Genomic DNA, 24,134 nt, shown 5'->3' on the forward strand with positions numbered 1-24,134 from the left:
TTATTGAAAGCTGCACTTTTGGTGTCATATCAAAAATAATGCAATTTATTATATTAGGTAAATTAAACATTAATAATAATACAATAACATAATTTAAGATTTTAAAATTAATTGAACAGGAGGAAAAAAATTCCTCACAAACAAAATGTAACTATCATACATTATACAAAAATTGAACTCAATAAGAATTTTACGATGTTGCTGCTTAAGCTGTATCATAATTTTTTTTTTTTTTTTAAAACTAGAAATCACCATGTGTAATAATTTTAATCTTAAACATTGATTGTTATTTCTAGATCAGTACATATGATAAAAAATTTCTATTTATGCATCTAGCAAAATTGCATTATTTCTCAGAATTTATAATTATATTAAAAAGATCAACAAACAGATCATGCATTATTCTTGGAATTAAGACTTAATCTAAGTTAAAAGAGGCACTTGTGCATTAACCGCATGCCATTGGTAAATATAACGAATTATAGTTGTGGACTAACCTAATACCCTGCAATTTTTTCTAATTAATCACTGTTATATAGTTAATACACAAACACCATAAAAGAACATTTCAAAAAACATACCGAATGTTGTCCTAAATTTATAAAGAATATTTTTTTTTTTAATGATCTAGAATACTATTAAATACTAACTGCCATCATTTTAAAAATCTATATCCAATATTCGGTAAAGAAGAATTTATTTAAATATTAAAAAAGAAAGGTGTCAAATATCAAGGCCTTATTGTTGAAGATAAGGTTAGTATAATTCTATTGAAATTAAAGATCTGAAATATCAAACACAATTCAGATTTTATTAAAAAATTAGTTACAAAGTTTTTTGAAAATAGTCTCGCAGACTAACACAAGAACTTTTAATCACTCAACAAACATTTCTTTCATGTTCAAAAGAAAACATTTCTGTTATTATAGAATATATATTAATTATATTAATCTTGATTAACAAAAGAAAAATATCACAATAAATGAAACATTATCAAATGGATAATTCATATGAAAGCAAAATTAATAATACAATAGGTATTTGTGGATGATTACTGTCTCCACTTAGAGATTTTCAGATAATATACATAATAAAGCATCTTGACAAGCACTGTAAATACCAAGTGCTAGAAGTTATTACTATGAAAATGTCATCATTGAAAAGGAATGAAAACAAATATGGAATTGAATTTTATCTAAAATAATAAATAGATGATAATTTCAAAATTATTGACAATCTTTCCTATTATATAATTAATATAATAAAAACACACAAAGAATTCCTTTGATGAAAAATCAAAAATAAGAAAAAGGATACATGAAAGTTCTGAAAAGTATCTTTACACTTTTAAGAAATCATTAAAAATAAACAAATATTTTCTTCCAGGTTTTAAATTCAATAAACAAAACAGAGCTTTTTTAGAAATGAAATTAATATTAAATGATATCAAGTCATTGATGTTGTCACTAAGGATACTTGTAATATAACATTGAAGAAATAATGCAATCAGTAAAAACTTTTATTATGCTTTAAAACTTGCCCAATTATCTATGAAAATTTTTATAACATTTTATTTTCTGCTTATACTTATATAAATTATGAATCAGAAAATCTTACAAACACATATTTTATAAAATGAATATTAAAATTTAAAGACTAAGTTACAAAGTTTAAAATAATCTGCAATATATGTAATAAAATTTCTGAGCAGAATGAGTTTATAGAAAATAAGAAGGTCAATTAAGATTCAGGAATTCTCCTGGATCAAAATCCAATCCAAAATCATATACAAAATTAAAATCATCATTAATTTGATCCATATTAAATAATGTACACTCAAATGAATCTCTAAAGTGCTCATACGGATCAGAAGGTTTTAGCTTTGCTTCGCATTGATAACAAAAATAGGTTCCACATTTAAAGCATGTCATTTTATTACAACCATCAATTTTTTCTATAGATGCCTTACAATGAGGACAAGTTTTACTATTAGAACTCTTCCAATTCTCACTTAAAGTATCTTCAACCATTGCCTTTATAAAACGTTTTCCATAACGTCTTTCTATCTCTTCCTTGACAGCAGAATTGCCACTTGTGTATTCTTTATAAACAGACAGCTTTTCTTTTTCTTTAAACACGCATGGAGCAACACCATGGTATGCCATATTGCAGAGGGAGCAGAAAACAAAATTGCAAGAAGGGCAAGTTCCCATTCGACCACAACTGTCAAGAAGCACAGGACACTGACAAGTTTGACGAGGACAAAATGTAATATCAGACATATCCTCCAGTGTGCGAGAAAGTAAAAGTCTATCATATCTTTCATAGAGTTCTTTACTCACAACCTGTTGGACTACTGTCCCATCTGCTTGATAATCACATTCGCCATCAGGGCAATGTAAAGAGTTAACATTTCCTTCAGTGATTTGTCCTTCAAAATATTGTTTTATACATTCTATACAAAATGAATGCTTACAAGGTTTAAATATTATGAACTCGTATCCTTCTTTCGTAACGAAACAAATATTACAAATATGTGTAGAATTTTTAAAAATTTCCTCTTTTTTATTCTCATCATGATCTTTTAATAACTCTATTAAATGTTTCCCATTTAACATATCATTAAATGCACGCGCATCTGTAGTATTAGAACCACCTGATACAGAAGGTTTAATACTCACCAATTCAGATATAGCTTTCATAAAATGGAAAGCGTAACCCTTATTGGCAGCAGCACCAGAAACATCAAAGTTTTCATCATTTGATGGTAATTTAGTCCGAAAATTATCCTGTATTTTGAATTTCAACAGTTCAGTAATATCAAGGCTGTCATTTATATTTAAAAAATCTAATGCCTCATCTTGAAGGAACTGAAACCAGGTAAACAAAATTGCATCTCGGTTCAACTCCCAAACAGATTCTAGATGTCGACACAAATCTGACAGCTGATTAAGAGTTAACCAACTGCATGACAAGAGAAAAGCTGGACATGTTTCTAGTGGGTAAGTTTTTGGGAAATAGAAACTGAAATTAATGGGAGGTAAATGTTCGATAAGAAAACTTTCTTCAACAAGCACTTCACTATCTTGGGACTCCAAATTGTCTTGAGGAGACATATAACGTATAAAAAAAGGCTGAGGGAGTCGAACTTGAGCCGCAAATTTACCACTGGGAGGATTCATTTCATCTATTTTAAAATCCTTTTCTTCGTAAATGTTTTTTAAGGCTAATAATTCCATTTCTTGTGACTCCAGGTTATCCATTTTTTTATATAAAATTAACTTCAGTGAAATTTAAAGAAATTTTTTTAAAAAAAGTCGGCCTTGTTTATATTTTAAAACGATTTGTCAGAAAATGGGAAAGGAAAACTAACCTGCTTTAATACTGCAGTCTCTAAAAAAACTACATGTTTTTTTCTTTAAAAATCAAACATTTATTTTCACCCAAAAAATGTTGAAAAGTATCTCACGGGCATTCTTCGCTCGATTCCTTTCCACTAATTCCAATTCCGATATGGCCGCTTTGGTTTCTGGTACAGACGCTTGTTCTAGAACATTTTGCTGCTTTCAAAAGGAGTTACAGTTAAGGAAAAAAAAATTCATTTTATAATCTGAACTTTCTTCGGAGATGCTCCAGGAAATATGTTTTTTACATTCCATAGCAAACAGTCAAAATTTAGTTTCAATAAAAAATAATTTTAATGAATTAAGTGGGGAATATTTTCTATGAAATTCATATTCAGAGGGAAGAAAAAACAACTCTCATTTGGGTTTATTTGAATTGATCCATATATCTGTAAGCTAATTCAAATCATAGTTGGTGAAAATTAATTTTAAATATTTAAACATATTTTCAGGCACTAAAATTTGACTTATTTCCATATTTGAATAATTAAAAGGGCAATATAATTGTCTTGTTGACAATACAAAGGAAAGTTCTAGCTGTGCCGCATGCGTATTTGGTCCTGCACATACTGTTTCTATACTCTGCTCTGCTAAAAGTCTACTAAACAAAAGCACATGGGTTTGCGAATGTTGGTTTAATTTTACATTTCTCTGTAGCAGAGCAATTTGGATATGTATTTATTTTTGATGGTAGATAATTTAAATTTTCTAAAGCGGTTATAGTGTATAGGGCAGTTAATGCCCATTTCAGATTGCTCAAAAATATTTTTCCAATAAATATTTATTTGTTTAATTTGATGAACACGGTAATTTTTTAAGTCACCATGGACGATTTTGGTGCACAAAATGCTGTTACGACGAATGATTTTCAATCGAATCATTTAAAAAATTCTAGTAGTCGGCGATTTTATTGTTTTCCAGACGATTATAATCATGTAGAAAATTTCAGCGACGTGTCTACTGTAGAAACTGCTATTCTCTTCAATGAAATTTATTCGAATATTTCAAGTCAAAAAGCTATCTTCGATGGACCGTATGGTTGGAGATCTGGTATGAATTTCCTTTGATATTACAAAACCTTAGACTTTTAAAATCCACACTGTATTGATAAGTGAAATATCAAGATAACGTTTCAAAAATGTAAAATTATGGTTATGTGACTTTTTTTTTTTGAATTATTGTATTATTATCGAGATCGAAGTTATTTTACCAGCTTTAATAAAAATTAATGTTTTTTTTAATTTTTATTTTAGGTTAAAACTTGAGGAAAAGTTTAGTATTCAAAATTTTTATTTTTTGATAAGCTTTTTTTATTTTGTGTATTTCAAATAAAGTAAATGGATTTTAAGCAACTATTTCATCCTTAAAAGAAACTATTTTATTCATATTTCAGAGAAGCATAATTTATTTTAAATGCACTTCATTCTTGGTTGAGCAAGCTAGGTTATATGCAATTTCATGCACAGAAGGGCTTTAGAAAAAATTTGCTTTGATCTGATTGATAAAATACTCTAATCTAGTCAGATTTGTTATGACTGGCATCTGATTACTTAATTTAAAGTTAATAGAAAAAATTAGATTGAATCTGTTTACTAGACAATTTTTACTATAAAAATTATTCAAAAATGAATTTAATCTCCTTATATATTTTCCCCCCTTTAAGCTCATGTAATTAATGAAGAATATTTTATTTAATCATTGCAAGTGTTGTAACCTATCATAGTTAATGCTATGTTTCATATATTATTTTTTAGAATTTTATTGAAAGTCAGTTCTAAGTTTCTAATGTAGTTGTAAGAGTTGACTAAATGCAAACAGTGTTTTTTAAAAATTGAATTGCAGCTATCTCTAGTTATGATGCAGTATTAAATATGAATAATGTTATCAATACTTTGTAGGAAGTTCTGTACCATCACATTTCTGATGATTTATTTTAAATTGGAGCATCTTAAACCACAACTACAATCCTAACTAATTTTGCTCAGAAAATTTTGAGGGGATTGGAAGTTCTTTCAAGACTTTTTTCTGTTTCATTGACATTTGTATGTGAAATTTATAGAAAAAAAATCATTTAGATTTAAAGTGTATATATGTAATAAATTCAAATTAGTTGCATTCTAAAATTAGTATTCAAATTGCTTGAATTCTGCCTGCACTATTACTTTAACTTTGAAGTTGCAAAAACTATTCTTTTTTTTCACAGAATCAAAATACTGAGTCAACTAATTCCTTTCTAAAACTGAATAAGCTCAGAATATTTTTTCAGTCTTTTGCCACTTTCTGCCTTTTGTTCTGTGCTTGCTACTGCTTGGACAAAGAAATCCTGATAAAAGATCAAAATTGGGCTATATTTTTAAAATTGCATTCATTAAAAAACTTCAACATAGGTTCCTTCAAAGCGTGTTCTACATATATAAGGCGAGTTTGATTTAATTTGCCTAATGAAAGAGATTGATGGAAGAGTGTGTGGATCATTAAACTTTATGCCAACCCTGTTCTTTTACCATCTGCAAGTTATGATGGATAAAGTGGTTACATTATCCATTAGGAAAAACTATGAATTTATAAAGTTCCCAACAGACCTATATGTAAAATAAGCTGGAAAAACTATAAGATGACAGCAGTTTCATCAACATACCTGCATTTAAAGCAAGTTACAAGCACTGGAACCTTGGTAAAATACAAAATAAAATTATCACCAAAATCTTTAATGTTGAAGGTTGCAAATACCGTTTCAGCTGCAATATATCATATTTAACAAAATCTTGAACATTTTGTCAGATTTCAGATGAAAACTGGAATGAGGTATATCAGTATCAGAAGAAATTTAGTTTTTCATTTGCAATACATCACTGAAATCAGCATTTATCAAAACGAAAACTTACAAGCAGCCATTGTTGCCCCTAATTTTAATTGCCTATCCACCTTAAGGCTGGTTTAAGAAGTCAAATTTTAAAGCTAAATAAGAAAAAGAGTTTTTTTTTTTTTTTTTTTTTTTAATTAAATTATGAACACACGCACAAATCCTGTGTACATTTTCATATCCGAAAGAATTCATGTTACCATATTTGCATTAATTCCATTTATCCACTGTCCTTTCATTTATGGATTTTCTGACAAGTATCTGCTATGAAAATAACCAATTTCAGTTATGTATTGCAAACAATAAATTTTTTCTGAACTAGGACACTGACCTGGATCTTGTAGGCTCCTTTAAAAGCTGATAAAATGGAAAGTTTCTGGTAATTTTCATGTATTACAGCTGGAATGGTATTTGCAGTATTCAATATTAGAGATTTTGGCAATAATTTGATTTTGTATTTCACTAAGGTTCCGGTGTTTGTAGCGTGGCTATAAGTCCAGGTATCATGATGAAACTGGTGTCATCTTATAGATTTGTCCCGCTCTTTCAAAATATGTGCTTATTTTGCATGCAATTATGCCAGACACTTTTTAACTTAAGAATATTTTCACCTGATTAATAGTAATAAAAATAATTAATATTTTTTCCCTGATTAGCATAATCACTTTAATCTGCGATAATTTACAAACAGTAGGACAGGGTTGTCACAGTATTTTATGATCCACATGGTTTTTTTTTATCACCTTGTTTTGTTTGGCAGGTTAGATTAAACTTACCCTTTATATATATATATATATATATATATATAATATTACTTTAACAAATGGAATTAGAATTTTTCATGATTCCACAATAAACACTTTATTTTCTTATTTGAAAATTTTATGCTCATGTAAAAGTTTTCTGGCTGAAAAGTATCACAAGTGTCAAAAATTTCAAAACCTTGTTCTAACAAAACTGGAACTGTTCAGAAGGATGTGGAATTTTTTCTCCATCATTATATTGAAGAAAAGTTGAGAGTTGATGAGAAATAAAATGAGGAAAAAGGTTATAAAATTGATTGATACCTTCCAGTCCTGCAAGGTAAAATAATAAGTAATGGAGTTTCAATTTTAAATTATTTTAATAATTTACACATTATTATCCCAAATATATATTTTTACCTGGTGATTTACAACAATTTTAACTATTTATGGAATTAATTTGAAAATTTTTAAAAAATGTACTCTTTGAAAAAAATGTTAATTAAATTTCTCTCTTAGATTTTTACATTTTTTTACATATAAAATAATGTATTGCATATCACAACATGGAACATAAAAACTACTGTAAAATAACACCCCTCTCAGTTCTCCAGCCTTATAAGAAGAATTCTAAGAGTAATTAAAAAAAAAATTGTTTACAGCTTTTGGACATACTTTTGAAAACTTTATATTATTGTAATTCAAAGCTTAGTTGACATATCTCAATAGAATTCAGTATTTTTCTAAGCCTATATGAATAACACACTTATGTTAAATTTCATGAAAATCTGAGATGATGAAATTATTGAGTGTGTTGATTTGACTTGCAGTGACCTTCTATATTATAAAATCTGACGATAGTAGTCATATGTAATGCATTTTCAAATAAATTCTCTTACCATTTTTTATTACAAACCTGCGATGGTAGTTTTTCAACATTTTATCCAACTGATTAATACTGATTAAGTTGAAGTTTCAAACTCGCAATGTTGGGGTTTGTAGCCAAGTAACAAGACCACCAGACAAAAGTGATCACTTGAGTTCCAAGGTTGTTATCTGACTTATAAGCTTAACCACAATACTACCTGTTCTAGAATTATATTTATAAATAAAGATTGGTTGTTCTATTTACACTTTTTTTTCTTCTTTTGAGCATTATAATATGTTTTAATCAACTGTATTGAAAGAAATAAAAGTAATTGAAAAAAAGAAGCAAATACTATAAAATTACCATTCTTAATGGTACCAAGAGCATATAAATGCTCATTTGTAACATTTGAATAAAAAATTTCAGATCAGATAAAAATTAAATTTGTTTCCAACCAAATATTTAAAAGATTTCTCTATCTACAAAAAAAAAAAAAAGTTTTCCTTTTATTTTCCGTAGGAATTAACTACAAGAGAATTTTCTTCTGTCACGGAATAGTGAAAATTGGCTAATGTTCTCATTTCAGAACATGGAAATTTAATGAATTGCAGCAAATGCACTTTTTTATTTATATTAATATATGTTCTGTATTATTAGCAATGAAAATCTTTTTAATTATGTTTATTAATTTTTAGAAATTTTGTATTGTTTTTCTATTTTATATGAATTTTTATGTTGCAGACACATTTTATCCAAGGAAAGGATGCTTATATGAGTGGCTGTATATTACCTATTTTTGACTAAAACATGGTTTCCATATTTCAAAAAGCTATTTTCCAATTACAATTTACCATTTTTTTTCTATTCAATATACCCAATTATCAATGTTTTTTAATGAACAGTTATGGTGTAAAAGATATCTTTTTATTGCCCTTTCATATTCACACATTCTTTGAGCTAATAATGGCAAAAAATCATCTTTGAATTTTACTCTTCACCATTGTTGCTTAAAGAGTGATTCCATGTTCTTGGTATTTCATTTTAACAATGCTAAGGTACTGAGAAACCTATACTTGTTTTTGTCCTTTTCTTGAATTTACCAATAAACTATCATTGTTGTTTTTCATTCAACTGTCATAACTAATGTATAAAGATCACTTTCAGAAATAACATTGAAAACATTATACATCTAAATGTCAACTGGTATCTATTGTAAATATATTTTCAATCAACTAATGCTCATATTTCGTGCATTTACCTATGCACAGACGTTCATTTTGATATTTCATTTGGTACTAATCTAATAATTTCATCTCTAGACTATAATAAAGGAACATATTTTAAAAAATATTCACTAGTTATAATAAGTTAGGTATTAATTACTTTATAAAAGCTGTGACATTTCTAATTGAATTAGTACTTTTTAAAAGAGGACTAGCACAAAAAATTAAACACATGTATCAGCAAATAGACCAACAGTTTCCAATCTTATTTCCTTCTGTATCACTTGATGAAGCCTTTATTTTTGAGTACACTCTTTTGCCATATTCTCTTTTTCAAACTGTCTCTCACAAAAATATTTCTATTGTTAATATTAGGGTTTAGGAAACTTAAGATTTACTTGAATGAACTTTATATTTGAATAATTTATTTTGATTTTATTCTTTTTCTATAACAGCATTAATTCCACATCTTAATAAATGAAAATAGCATTGAAATAAGTTTACATTGACTGATAATGAAAGTTAATAATTACCTGTTGCGATAATCAAGTATCACAAGATTGTTAAATATTCTAATAGAAGACAATTTTAATGCATTCTTTGAATTTGTTTCATGGAGTTGATTTTTGTAAAATGAGATTAAACTGAAGACATATAATCTCATGTTTGGAGCTATACGAAATTTATAGAATTAATAATATTTGTTATAATGTATAAATAAAATGATTATGATCTTTCTACAGTTTTTGTGTTTGAGGAAAAAGAATTGCATGTTCAATTGCTTTATTGCTGAGTTTTTTTCCTGATTTTAATCCCTCATTTACATTTTAAAATCCTCAAATGTATTCATTTATCCTGGCTCACTATAAAATTAATTTCATTCTGAATCCAGTTTTTAATTTAAATTTGAAAATGAATGAAATTATTATTTTAAATAGAACAGAAAATGTTGATAATTGCATATGTTATAAATATGTGTTTTTTTAAAAAATTTAACCTTAATTTTCCTGTTATTTATGTATTTGATATTTTTATATATGTGATAAAATAGCATTTTTTTTATATATATCTGGTTCTTAAAATAAATCACATCATAGTAAATTTAAATCTTCCTTTCAGTGGGATAATTTCTATAAGGAATACATCATATCTTATGGCTTATTACAGTCAGTCATGAATGTATTCTTGATCAATATATATATATAATATAATATAATATAATCAATAAATCCAGAATGATTTCACATTTAAGTTTTTAAATATATAATAATTTTTATGGTTGTCACATTATTTTGAATTATTTTCCCTTTTTTATTTCTTAGTACCTTCTAATCAGTTCGTTTCAAATAAAGAACTTTGAAATCTTTTTTATGTTTCAAAAAGAAAATTATGTCTTGTAAATAAATAGAAAAGTAATTAAATTGGCTGTTTGTGATGTCCTCTTTTAATTTTCATATTTGAGGTAAATTATATTTAGAAAGCGTATATAGTAAGTTATTGAACATATATTTATTATTTTAAAGAAAATTGAAAAGTATAATCAGAGTAAAAAGATTCACCTATAATATAAGATTTTGAATGTCTATGAATTAAAAGTTTAATTTTTTGAAAAATGTTTTTTAAAGTTACCTTAAATACTCATCTGTTTGACCAGTTTGTTTTCTGTTTCCTCATGTGCAAAATTCTTATATAATAGTAAAAGAGCAAGATAAAATGAATAGAAATATGGAGCTCACATAAATCTAATCAATTCTTTTTATTAACTGATTTTCCTTACTTTAGAAAATTGCTTTGGAAGTTGCTTTTTGATATGTTACAAAAACATGAAAATATGCTATCTTTTTTCCAGTTATTTACTGTGATTATGCTGCATCAGGACAACCCTTGAATTTTATCGAGGATTATATCAGAGAACAAGTGCTTCCTTTTTATGGTAATACTCACACTACTATTACAGCCACATCTCTTCAAAGTACTTATTTCCGGCATGAAGCAAAGTTAGTATGCTTATAAAATAATGAATAATTTTTTGAAATTTTTGTTTATTTGTTATTACACTCTTGCTTAAAAAACAAGCAACAATGGCAGAACTTCGGAATAAAACAAAAACTGTTTAATGGATATGCGTGAAAGTTGTACCCGAGGTAGGTGTGGCATTACTAGACCACATATCAAACAATAAAGCAAAGTAAAACCAGAGGTGGCGGTAGAGATTTGCCGACGGGGGGGGCAAGACAAATCCGACAGGAGGGCAAGCCCAATATCTTTAATTTGACTTCAAAATAACTCATAATAATTAAGTTTACATTTAATTAAAGAAAATCAAGTATTATTTAATTCTTTTTTATTCAAATGCTGATCCTTTTTTTTCGTTGTTAAAACTTTATAAAAGTATTTGTAAAAAAACAGGTTCTCAGTTTCTTCTCAAACTCTTGAGATTTAATTTCTCTGCCATCTAATTTTAGAAAAAATATAGTCATATTCCATTCTAGATTGTAGTATATATATAGAAACACGGATTGTACTAGAATGACGTGTCATGCTAAATGGACAAATGCATACTCTTACTATTTTATATCAGAAGCTATATAAAATGAATGTTGAAACAAAAAGTTTTATAAAAGTAACTGTTTTAGAAATACAGAATAATAAATAAAAAATATTCGATGTTTTCTTCAAAAACCGATTTTTCTGCTTAGTCCCCTACCAAAAATATTTGTTAAGTGAGGATTGCAACAACCAGCAAGAATTAAGATGTGTTTCGAATCCGAGGAAAATAAGTGCACGTATTCAACAAAAATTTACTATAGTTCGGACACGAACAATATAGAATGCAGAAAAGATACAATATGTTGATTTTTAAGAAGGCAGGAGAAAATATTTTGTAAATATATGTACAAAATTACTATTTTATGTAAGATATGAAAAATATTCTTATGAATAATGGACTGCTTAAACACTAGATCCCCCTTGTATTTATTTTTCTATATACATTTAAGCTTAAAAAAACCAATACATTTTATTTGAAAAAAAAAAAAAGATATTGAACATGAATTCACCTATCTGCATTTTTATTTATGCACTTTCTGACTATTCTATGTACTATTAAGTACTTTCTTAATTTGAAGTTATTACAAGCTAATATTCCTACCAAAACGTAAGTTTTATCCCCTCAGTTGCATGCATGGGCTTTTTTTAAACCCTTCATATACAATGGCGAGTCTAACGCGCGTATGGAATTATTTAATTTTAAATCTGCAATTAAGTGAAAGTATTAAGAAATTTAAAACGCTAAAATCACTTGAAAACGCATCATTACCACAAATGCCCTTATATTTTTCTGGGCATTAATATAACGATAATTGTCCCAAATAAGATCTGTCATCTAATTAGGAAATTAAGTAAATTCGTATATCAAGAGGTTAATGTGTTATTTATGAATATTCTAAGAATAACTATTTTAATCCTCTCTTTATCAAGACATCTTTATTCAAAGTCTATTAAAAATTTAGAAGCATCTGAAATTATATACTTTTTGCCGATAATAGTAATTGAAAGAAAAGTATATATAAATGATACATTCTCCGATTACATAGTCATAATATTGAATGCAGAGTCTTAAGCATTTAGGTAGTAATTTATTTAAAAAAAATTAGTACATACTTGGATACCTTTTTTAGTGTAGCTAAAAAGCTACCATACCAAAAATATTTTTTTTTGTCGTCAACTGCAGTCGGTAATATTTCTTTAGTGTAATAATTGTAGCATGATAAATTAGATTGCAAAAGAAAACAGATATTTTATTGTTAAATGGATTTAATTTACAATTATACAATTTACTTACTCCAGTGATTTATAATGAATTCACATAATTGGGTTACAGCAAAATAACTCTTCTTAGCATGCATACTCACAAAAGTGTCAAAAGAAAACAGTGTGTGTGTGTTTTTTTTTTTAAATTTAGTTTAATTATTAACTAGATTTTAGTCAGGCAATTCTCATAGTGAAATAAATAAAATAAATATATGAATTCGTTACCGAGGAAGTAACAATTATATGAATAAGATGATGATTAATTTTAGAACTTGGATTTGAATTATGAATTATGGAAAACAACTTTATCGTCCTATTCATGAATAATATAAAAGCTTCAATTTCTCTAATAATTCCACTGAAGGTAATCGAAGTGCCCGATAAAAACAATTTTTTTTTTTTCATAATCTATGATAAAATCTTAGCCGAAGGATAATGATAAGTCGGAAAAAATGTGACGTCGTATTCATTTGCCAGATTATTGACTATTCAGCTAAACATAGTAAAAATTATATGCTGAATGAAACTTTATGACATTTAAATAAAATGACTGAGAATTTGAACTCGTCGACATCCCTTCGTATTGAATTCTTAGTCAACCTATCAATTTTTTTGACAAAATGCGACATGTCTTTGTTTTATACACCTGTCATCTTGTCGGTTATATTGCCAAAAATAGTGCAAATTAAAATCTGAAAATCTGTGGATATATTCTTCGACATTCATCATATTTAGTTCATAGTGGGCCGCCCAAAAGTTATCGGCAGAATGCGGTATCTTATTCGCTTGTCGGATATATTGCCAAATCTAATGCAAATTATAAGCTAAATGAAAGATATTTCAATCAAATGTCTGAAAATCTGTGGATTTAACATCTTCGGCATTCACAGCATTGAATTTAATCGACCGATCAAAAATTGCTAGCAAAATGAGAATATCATCTTGCCAATATCTTATTCAGTTGTTACCTTGTCGGTTATATTGCCAAAAGTAGTACAAATTATAAGCTTAATGAAAGACATTTGAATCAGATGTCTGAAAATCTGCGAACTTAATGTTTTCGACATCCATTGCATTCAGTTCTTAGTTTGGTCTATCAAAAATTGTCCGCAAAATACGGCATATTATTGACCTACCGCCCTATCGATTATTGACCTCCCCCTCCCCCCTTGATTTTGCCGAATATAGCCGAAACACTTTAACCATTACTTGGATATTTCGATCGTTAACTTTAAGGTGGGTTTTAAATAATCATTCGATAATGCTCAACTCTCTACAACCATTATGAAATGGTGAACACTTTTGCCGACGAAACTCTGAATTTCTCGCCGACGGGCGGGCAAGAGGCTGCCGACAGGGGGCAATTGCCCCCCTGCTACCGCCGCCTCTGAGTAAAACAAAAATACATTTATTAAGATCATTGTGGCGTGACAGCCCAAATTGGTAGACAGAATGTGCAAGAGGAACCCTTCATTAATAACGGTATGATTCCCCTCTAGCTGAAATACATGCTTGACAACGGCGAGACGTTCTGGCAATAATGCCGTTTATCGCTTGTTGTGGCAGTAATACCCATTCCTGTAATAAGGCTTATTGAAGCTAGTGGAGGGTGCCTGGCAGCATACTGAGACCTGCAGTCGGGCTTCCCAATATGTCCCACACATGCTCTGTGGAATTCAGGTCCGGTGAGCCTACAAGCCCCGCCATATGTCGACTGGTTTCACTCTTCACATAACTCCGCACCAATCTTGCTCTATGTGGCGGGCGTTATCGTCCATAAATATCGCGTCAATAGTCATTGAAACGATAAAACAGCGCACAAAAGGATGTAGGATTTCGTAGCTATATCGGACAACTGTGACGGAACTCCAAAGCGAACACTTGGCGTTCGGTTCGGGCATTCATTGTATGCCTGCTCAGACAAGTAAATCGTCACTTCTGTAATGGTCCCTTTCGATAGTATTTGTAGAACGATAGCGTGCTCCTGGCTCTCACCATATCCTTGCCCTTCGGAAATCGTTGTGGATGTGAAATGGAAAATCATCCGTAGAATATGTGATCCCACTGCTCTAGTGTCCAACTACGGTGTTCACGGGCCCAATGGAACCGCGCTCTGACTTGCGCTGAGGCCAAGGGCACACAAACGACAGGTCATCGTGCGAATAGTCCTCCTTCATGCAGTCTACACCACTCAGTTTGCCGGGATATGAGCCTTTCCGCAACAGCTGAGAGCTGCGAGGCCAGCTGTCGCTCTGTTAGTGTTATCAGGCGTCTGGCATACTGTAGCAGGTAGCGATCGTCTGACAATGTGGTGACCCATGTCTTCAACTAGCGTTTTGATCCATATGAGTTTAATAATGGTTACACAGTCTATGGATGGCACTACGAGGCACATTCAGTTCTCTGGCAACCAATAGCCCTCCAAAGCATCTCATTGTGCAAATGGTGTTTTCTGTTCATGCTTTTCGCTCTGGCTATGTCGGATTTCGTGGAATTATCGCTGCTTGCGAACCGAAGCATACGTCCTGTAAGCCCCTTTCTAAGCTGTTACTGTGTGACTGCTGGATAGCATTTTATGCTAATTTTATTTACCCATTTGGGTTAGGCGATGCCACCTGTGTCTTGTATGTAAATTGTGTGTTTTAATTCACCATTTTGCTTGTGTACCTCATTTTTCCTGTTTGCTGCTTATTTTTTTAGAAGGAGTGTATTATAAGAATAAAAACATTAAAACAGATAATAATGTATTCTTAAAGTACTGATAATTTAAATAGATGCGCATGCGTTATTTGATATCTTATGGAATTTTTCTGAATTTTCCATGGTTTTATAAATTGTAAATTTTGTTGAATATTTCTTTTAAAGCATTTCATTACTCGATTCATAAATTGACAATCAATCATATCCACGAAAAGCCCTTTTGTAAAGATGTATGTCCTGTGTAAACAGTTGCCTATGGTCGTTAGCTGAGAGGAGGAGAGAAGTGTACGAACAGGTCGTAATACTTTTAAATGTTGGGATCTATCCCAGGTTTGTGTGCAGATAGTCGTTTCTACATTACATTATTTATACCAAAGTTTATATTTGGTTATATATTTTTAAAATGTCGTTCGGGATCCAAGCATTTCAAACTCTCGATTTCCTTCTTTAATTTTCTTAAGATCATTTAGCCTTACATTAAAAGTGCCTACACACTTACGAGCTGAGCGATTCGAAAACCATTTGTTGGTTTGCAGATGTGAATGGAGGGTTTTTGGTTTGCAACAAACCAAGTTTTGTCGGTTTTCCTTTACACACAAAGGAATTTCCGGTTCAAATTTCGATATGTCCCTATGCAGTTCTTGTTAGCCTGACCTACGAAACAAAGCGTATTTTGTTTTGTATCCATTGCTTGTACCCCCTTTTTTTAAAATTTATATTATTATATAAATACTATTTTATTAATGCATAATTTTTGTACGTTTTATTGTTATTATTGTTATTACCTCACAACCATCCTGACGAAAATTTCGTTTTTTTTTTTTTTTCCCACTAAATATTATCTAAAAAGGAGATAGATTATAATTTACACTATCGGTCTATAGTCAACCACCGTTTCCTTTCAAGGAGAAATCCAATAAGCTTTAAACAGTTTCCACGCTTTTGTACACGAGCTCTGATATCCATATAAGGGAGAGTGTTTGAAAATGATGTTACGAAAACACTGCTTCGCGTCGGTGACAACCGCATTAGTAAAAAGCTTTGTAAAATTGCTAAAATCTAAAAAAACGACTCAATTGGATCATATTACAAATCCCATATGAAAATCTCCACCTAGAAGAATAATTTTAGATTTAAATTATTTGATGAATACCAAACAAATGTTATTTTCTCTATATTTGAAAAGCGGCCATGGTTATTCCAATTGTGAAACCAAACTCGTATTTGAATTTATAGTAAATTTATCACTTATTTTCAGCAATTTGTGGATACTATATGAATCTTTTTGTTCAATCGTATGCTTTTATAAATACAACATATTAATACCTGGTAATCTGATTTCGTTCAGAAAAAAATTTAACAATGAATTGGCTGCTGAATATTTTGAAATTAATTCATCAAAGTAGAGGCTGATATTCAAATAGGAAAATACCTCGATATGTGTTTGGGATATTGTCAGGGTAATATAATTTTTGTGTTTTTGATCTACGAGGTTGTATGTATTCAAGTTTATTCAAATTAAAATCTAGTGTCACTTAAATTTAAAAAAATTATTACGTTTTTTAAAAAAATGTTTTCAAATTCGCTTGCAGTTCTTTTTGATCCATTTTTCTAAAAAAATTATTATAAATTATATTTTTAAAAAAAATTATATTTCCCATTATTGACTGATTAAATCGCAAGTCAGCAGCTCTGAAAATAGTATTTAAATTGCGTTGGAAAATTTTTTGTAATTTTTTTTATTATTTTGTTTTCAATTACTTTACACGTTTTTTTTAATCGCGTGATATTGAAATTAAATCTCTTCACGGTTAGCTGTAATAAAATGTTTTGTTATTTTAATTTAACAAAACTTTTGTAAACTAAAAGCTATTTATACTCAGTGGCACGACAGGCCATGTGGGCCAAGGCCTACAGTGCCCGTATCTGCTTTCTTGACCGAGGGCTCTGGGATGCAAGGCAAAAGCTGCTATATAGAACCTAAATTAAAATTAATTTAAAAAAAATATGTGGCTTGGGAAGTTAAAAAGTGGAAAGGGGATTTCCGAAACTTGTATGCGTAGGATTTAATCCGGCTCTCTATGAAACTTTATGGTGGGGCATTCAATGAAACTTTAAAAATCTGCATTGATAAATCACTGCAAGGCAATCTGATAATATCCTACTAAGATTAAGATTATTTAATAATCAATTTAATTTGCTCAAAAAGTATCCGACTATAAAGTTCTGGGCGTAAATAAATGAAGCCTGGAAGGCCTGGCCTGGCGCAGGTATAAAGGTGACCCTGGTGGGCATGTTTGAATTTTTTTCATGTCTGCAGCAGCTGTCAGTCGTTGGCAAACAACTGACAATTTAGGGAATATAACAGAGCGCCATTGGATTTTCCTGTCAGAAAAATGACTGGAAAATCTGAACGATACTATTGCATTAAATTTGGTAAATCTTGGCGATTCCCAATATGAAATCATCGATTTGAAGTTAATACGAGAAAGTATTTCTCTGAACGAAACTTATCAAGTGAATTAAAAATCACTTCATTCATTAGGTGTTAGTTGAGAAACGTATATTTAAAAATGTATTATAACAAATTACGTTGAGTGAAAATCTAATTTGCAATGAACCGGTGTATATGTGGCATAATCGTAACTTTAGCAATGCAGGAACGCTAATTTGATGGTTTTATTGGGTTTTGAATGAAGGATGAAATGGAGCAGGTGACGGAGAAAATAATCAGGAATAATTTCACAGTAAGGTATTTTTATATTTAAAATATATATGTATTTTATTTGGTATTGAGATTTTCAAGTAATAAAATGCCCACAATGAAGCAATGCATATTTTGCGTAATATTTTTAATGTAATGTATAGTGCATTTATGCATATAAGGAACAAAGTGCATAATGGCATTAAAAGTTTTTAAAAAGTGCTTTTTTTTTTTTTTTTGTCCAAGGGTTTATTTTTCTTTCTGAAAGGGGGGGGGAGGCTTAACCCCATTATAGAACCCTGCTAGATATGCCTGAATATATGACTGCATTTTCTTTGCAGTGTCTGATCTTTCACCTCGCAATGGGTTTGGATTTATCGGGAAAATTTTTGGAAATGGTTTTTATCTCAGTTTAAGGAACTGCTGATAATATAGGGAAAAATTCATTTATTTACTTCACTCTTCTTTCATTTTTTTTTTACTTGTTTAAATTGTGGGAAAGTTGTCTCTTTTTTGGGATAATTTTAATTATTCTTATAAAACCACGTGCGTTAATTTTTATAAGTGACTTTAGCTCATCATTGTGTGTGTTTCTACACTTGTTATTATTATTATCTTTCGTAAAGCGTTAAAGCGTTTGTTAGTTGTATGGAACATTTCATCATCATTTAGTAAATCACTAATAGTAATTTATATAAAGAATTTTCCTTGCAAGAAATTTTTGTATCAAAAAAGTTTTTAGAATTAAAAAAAAATATGCATGGAAAATGTATATTTAATTTACTGTGGATTTTCAAAAATGTATGCACTGAATGGTTCAAGGTTTTTAAAAATGGAAAGTAAAGTAAAGTGTTCATGTTGTTTCAGATTTACTTGTAGGTCATGTGTTATTCTTGCCTAAGATATCAAAAATAAATTAATGCCATTTTTAAAAATCTCTTGTATACGAAATAATCAAAGAGAAATAATTGTACTCATATAAAAAGTTGAGCCCGAAATTTCCCTATTTCCTCTTTGGAAAAGAATGTTTCAGACTTCGGGTAAAGAAAGTTTTTGAATTATGTGTAATTGTCTAGGAAGACGGTTACTCAAAAATTCTGCTGCGAATTTGGAATGGTTTCTTAATATCAAATTAGCAATTTCTTAATAAAATTCATTTACAGATTTTTTTTTGTCTGTCTGCCCGATTGCAAATGGAAACGAGCTGTATCGGTAAAATTTAGTGCGCAGTTTTAACATCTAAAGTAGTCAGTATAAACTTTTGAAGTCAATCCTTTATATCTGTAAATGCTTATGCATGTAAACGTGCAACTTAATAAAAATTCAACAACGTAGAAAGATGGCATTTGATAAGTAATTTTTTACTAAAATTGTAGGTATGTGTCAACTTTTGGTTCCAACTGCTCAACCCAAAAGTTTCAAATTACAAACTTGGTTTTCTTTATTTTACTGCAAAACACAAAACAATCATGTGCGGGACTCTGAAAACAAAATTCTGAATGCTTGTGGTTTTCACGACCTTGTCTAAGGTTCCTAATTTTTGTGTTGGTGGAAAAGGGTGATAATACTTATTTTGGGAAGTATGCAAAAAATCTTGGGGGAGACATTTGCCGCAGGTTTCATATGTATTACAAAGCATATTAATCCATTTCTTACAGTGTATCAGATTCATGACTCCTTTTTTTTCCTTTTATGCATCGGTTCTGTTTAAGCTAGTAAAATAATGATTCAATTTTTAAAAAGTTTTGTAAGAAAATTTCTCAGGTGAAATTATTTCTTTTCTAAATAGCTAATGTCAGTTTAATTTGTCTGATAATGCATTATGTTCTGCAATTGATAAAGTGAGTGCAGGTATAAGAAAGGACAGATTATTGAAATCTTTATATTCCACTAAAGAAATTTCCAATAAACTGTGCACCAGTAAAAAATATTGTTTTGGTAGAAAAAACTAATAAACATGAAAAAAAAAAAAAAAAAAAGAGAGCTTCATTTGTGTGGTTTTCTTGCATTAGAAAGATAAAATGATAAAGATCAGTATGATGCTGTTAGCATGGAGTACATAGATTTATTTCATGGAGCATATAAATGACAGTCAAATCATCTTTACTCAGTGTCAAGAATTTTAAATCATTTATTTGAAAACAAATTTTCAAAATTACAGAAATTTTTGAGAAAATTTTTCATTATTTTTCATGCATTTGTTGAAAAAGGATTCAACAATGATAAAATATTGGAAGTATGAAATTTGAATGAAATATCAGATTTCACCACAAGTAATTTATAACCATGTAAAGTAATCTGGCGGAATCCATTCAATAAACATTATCTAAGAATTGAGAATATCATCAGCACCAGCCTATTCAAAATATCGCATGTTTCTGGAGCAAAAACAAAGGGCTAAAGAAATACTTGCAGTGACATAAAAGAAAGTTAGAATCCGATTTCTTGGATGTCTTTAAGGAAAATGAAATTCCTTTATAAAAGAAAATTTCTAAAATTAAATATAAGGCTAATATATTTTTCAATACGACAGAGACTTTTCATTTCTAACACAATCTAATGAATTGAGACAAGCTTTTAACAATAAAATTGAAAGATTTTGGAAAAAATTTCTGAGAAAAGAATTTTAAAAATATATATATTTAATAAAATTAGCATGGTTTTTATTCTCAGACTTTGTTTACTTATGTTCATGCCCTTTTCTTTCAAGGAATTGGAATTGATGAAAAAGTGGTATAATGTTTGTTCTTAATATTATCAAATGTAGTGCCATAAAAGAATTTTAGATATGTGCAATAAAAATGCTTCAATAAGATTTTTTTTTCAAAAAAAAAAAAAAAAATCACGCAAAAAAAACCCATTTTAAATCATTTACTTTCCAGCTTATTGAAAAATATTTAGTAAGTATCGGTGATATTTTGTGTTTATATTTTATAAAATTGATTATTTATTCGTTACTGCCCAACTTAGTACATTTCATCGTAACGTGTAATTCTATAATCAAGAAATGCTAAGTTACTGTTGATTCTTATTTTCTCTAAAGGGGCTAATAAAGTGTACACTTTAAAATTAAAATTTGACTACGCAACCTGAGGAAAATATTAAAGAATAATTTTTAAAATTTATGTTGATTTTAAATTACATTAAAATCATATAATTTCAACATAAAATTGCGACTAGATAAATATAGCGTCGCTCTGATGAGTTGGCGGTTGACATAATACAACAGACAAGCCAGTGCATTTGTTGAGAGGAATATAAGTATGAAATGGAGAACGGACTTCATAAAAATACTTAGATTGTACTAAATACGTTTGTATTGAATTTGGTGCATTTGATTTGTACTTGTCTACAAAGTTACAAATCTTGTGTTATGGAAGAGCGAAACGCAGCCACATCCGGTGAACTTTGATGAATTTTTGTCTGCTAACTTATCAAAATAGACTCGTTAATATCACGCAGTTTTTACGTCACGTTTGCCAACTTGCTGGACCTGACTATGATAAAGAAAATATCATGAGATTTCAAAATCAAAAGATAAAATACATTTATATGTTTGTGATTTAAAAACTTTTAATCCCTTTCCGACATCAGCTTTCTGTGGTTTATTACTTGTCTTGATTAGAAGTACCAGCCATGTTTCCGAAGGTTAAGATAAGGCAAATTTCACACTGTTTTAAGAAGTAATATATAGGGTGTTCATTAATTATTGTCGGGGTTTCCGTACCTCATAACTTTCAAATAAAAAATATTACACAAAAACCGATTACGTATTCGTAAATTACAACTCAAAGAATTTTACGTGGCAACAATGCGATCTTAGCGCATTTGCAGTCTGGGTAATTATGACGTCATAAATAAAAATGGTGACCGTGCAAGAAAAAGCAATGTGTGTATTGTGGTTTTTCGAAACTAAATCAGTCATAACTACTCAACGTCGCTTCTTTACCACGTACAAGAAAGATCCTCCTTCGGATAATTCTATCAGACGCTGGTTAACACAATTTCAGGAAACTGGTAGCGTTCTACACCGAAAGGGAGCGGGAAGACCGAGCACATTCGACGATATGGAACGTTCTCCATAACCGCCTTCAACTGAATGCCTACAAAGTGCAAATTGTGCAAGCTTTACATTTTAATATCATTAATAAAATTCTTTGAGTTGTAATTTACGAATATGTAATCGGTTTTTGCGTAATATTTTTTATTCGAAAGTTATGAGGTACGGAAACCCCGACAATAATTAATGAACACCCTATATATATAAGAAGGAAAAGAGAAGCAGTGACGAAGCGGCATTCTGGCTCCAATACACTCTTGTAATTAATATAGTTAAAATATCAAAGAAAGCAGTAGTTGTTAACTATAATTTTAGCCCTGGGGAAAAATAATGGTATTAAATTATTAGATGAAACAATGAAATTAATTTGATTTTCATTGCAAGGATAAAAAATTCCGTTACAAATCTTTACATTTTTTAAAATTTGTTAAAACTAGGGGAAAATTGTACGGCAATTAAATCGATATTATTTTAAAAAAAATCAAACTTTTGTTTTAAAATTGTGTAAAAATTAGAGTGTCAAATATATTTTTGGAAGATATCACGGAGCAGAAAACATTTTTCTCGCCGAAGACATAATTGCAAGTACTTGCACCTCGATTGATGATTCGAAATGGGATCGCCCTTTTGCAATAGTTCATGGTTGTTTCACTGTGAAATTAATTTCAACCAGCGGCTCGCAAGTGTGTACTTGCATTAATGTACCTGACTATTTATGTAATATATTAATGAAAACAAATCAAATGTAATTAGAATTGTTTTGTGTTTATTATTGTTAACGTATGTCAAGTAAGTTCCATTTTACTATCATATCTGTTTTTTCAATTTCTTCCTACATTTAAAAAATTATTTGTTCTAAGGCAGTATTTATTTATTTACTAATTATTTAAAGAAAAGCATCCTAGAGAAATAAATTATAGTTTCCCTGTTACGGACAATGATGTGAAATTAGAGTCTCGGCTTCAATGAGTGTATGTTGGAGCTAGTGTATGTAGAATCATTCACTTATGCAGGTTCGGTTTATAAAATAAGGATCCCAGAATTTTTGAGGATCCCAAGGCCTATGATTATTTTTGCGATTTTTACAGAATAATCTGATTTAATGCTTTTATATGATTTGCAAGGTCAACGTACTCGCATACATTCACATTAAAATCAAATGTCTTATTGATTTCATTACATTATTTTTCCATGTTTTCAAATTCACATAGAGATCAGTATGGCTGTTTTTCAACTGACTGATTGACTCCCAAATCAAAGCACTGGCAAGCTTTTTATTTGTGTATTTACAATGTGTTAAAGTGTTTTGTAAATTTTGTTTAAGATTGTTTTTATATTTAAATTTCTAGTTTTTTAAAAATATTTTTTATACTCGAAGCATATTGTATTGCATGTGATCCTCAATTAGATGTTTTGCTATATCATTTTATCATTATATTTATTCATTCAAAACTGTATATATATACAGTTTCAATAATTTTATATCATATATAATATAATATAAAATAAAATTATTGAAAGGGGCCCCCACACTTACGTTCCCTAAAGTCCTTCAGAAAACTTGATCCGTTCTCGCAGTTGTGGGTTAAAATTTTTCATTTTGGTGCGTAATGAAAGTTTGTAGAGTGGAGTTGCTACCTTGAGTATTGTCTTTATTATCTAACTGTAGTTTGCATTGACATGTTCAATATAGCCCATAAGTAGCTTCAAAATGTGGCACTAATCATTGCACTGGCTTATGTGAAATTTATATCGC

The 24,134-nt window shown here is 29.5% G+C and overlaps 2 protein-coding genes across 2 annotated transcripts in view; one reads left to right on the plus strand and one right to left on the minus strand.

Moving 5' to 3' along the window:
• Window positions 1–882: 882 nt before the first annotated feature.
• LOC129959479 (E3 ubiquitin-protein ligase RNF14-like) lies at window positions 883–3,555 on the minus strand. The gene has a single exon (XM_056072328.1). The coding sequence runs from the start codon at window positions 3,261–3,263 to the stop codon at window positions 1,737–1,739; it is 1,527 nt and encodes a 508-aa protein (XP_055928303.1). The 5' UTR covers window positions 3,264–3,555; the 3' UTR covers window positions 883–1,736.
• Window positions 3,556–3,923: 368 nt separating this feature from the next.
• Window positions 3,924–24,134, plus strand: part of LOC129958245 (uncharacterized) — an 83,804-nt gene continuing 63,593 nt past the window's right edge. The window contains exons 1-2 of the mRNA XM_056070550.1: window positions 3,924–4,454; window positions 10,951–11,098. Coding sequence (XP_055926525.1) covers window positions 4,229–4,454; window positions 10,951–11,098 — 374 coding nt within the window. The 5' untranslated portion in view covers window positions 3,924–4,228. The remainder of the gene's footprint in view (window positions 4,455–10,950; window positions 11,099–24,134) is intronic.

Source organism: Argiope bruennichi, chromosome X1, assembly GCF_947563725.1.
Source record: "Argiope bruennichi chromosome X1, qqArgBrue1.1, whole genome shotgun sequence".
NCBI lineage: Eukaryota > Metazoa > Arthropoda > Arachnida > Araneae > Araneidae > Argiope > Argiope bruennichi.

Coding starts and splice junctions, on each gene's coding strand:
- LOC129959479 (XM_056072328.1), bottom strand. CDS start 3,263: ATGGATAACCTGGAGTCACAAGAAATGGAATTATTAGCCTTAAAAAAC.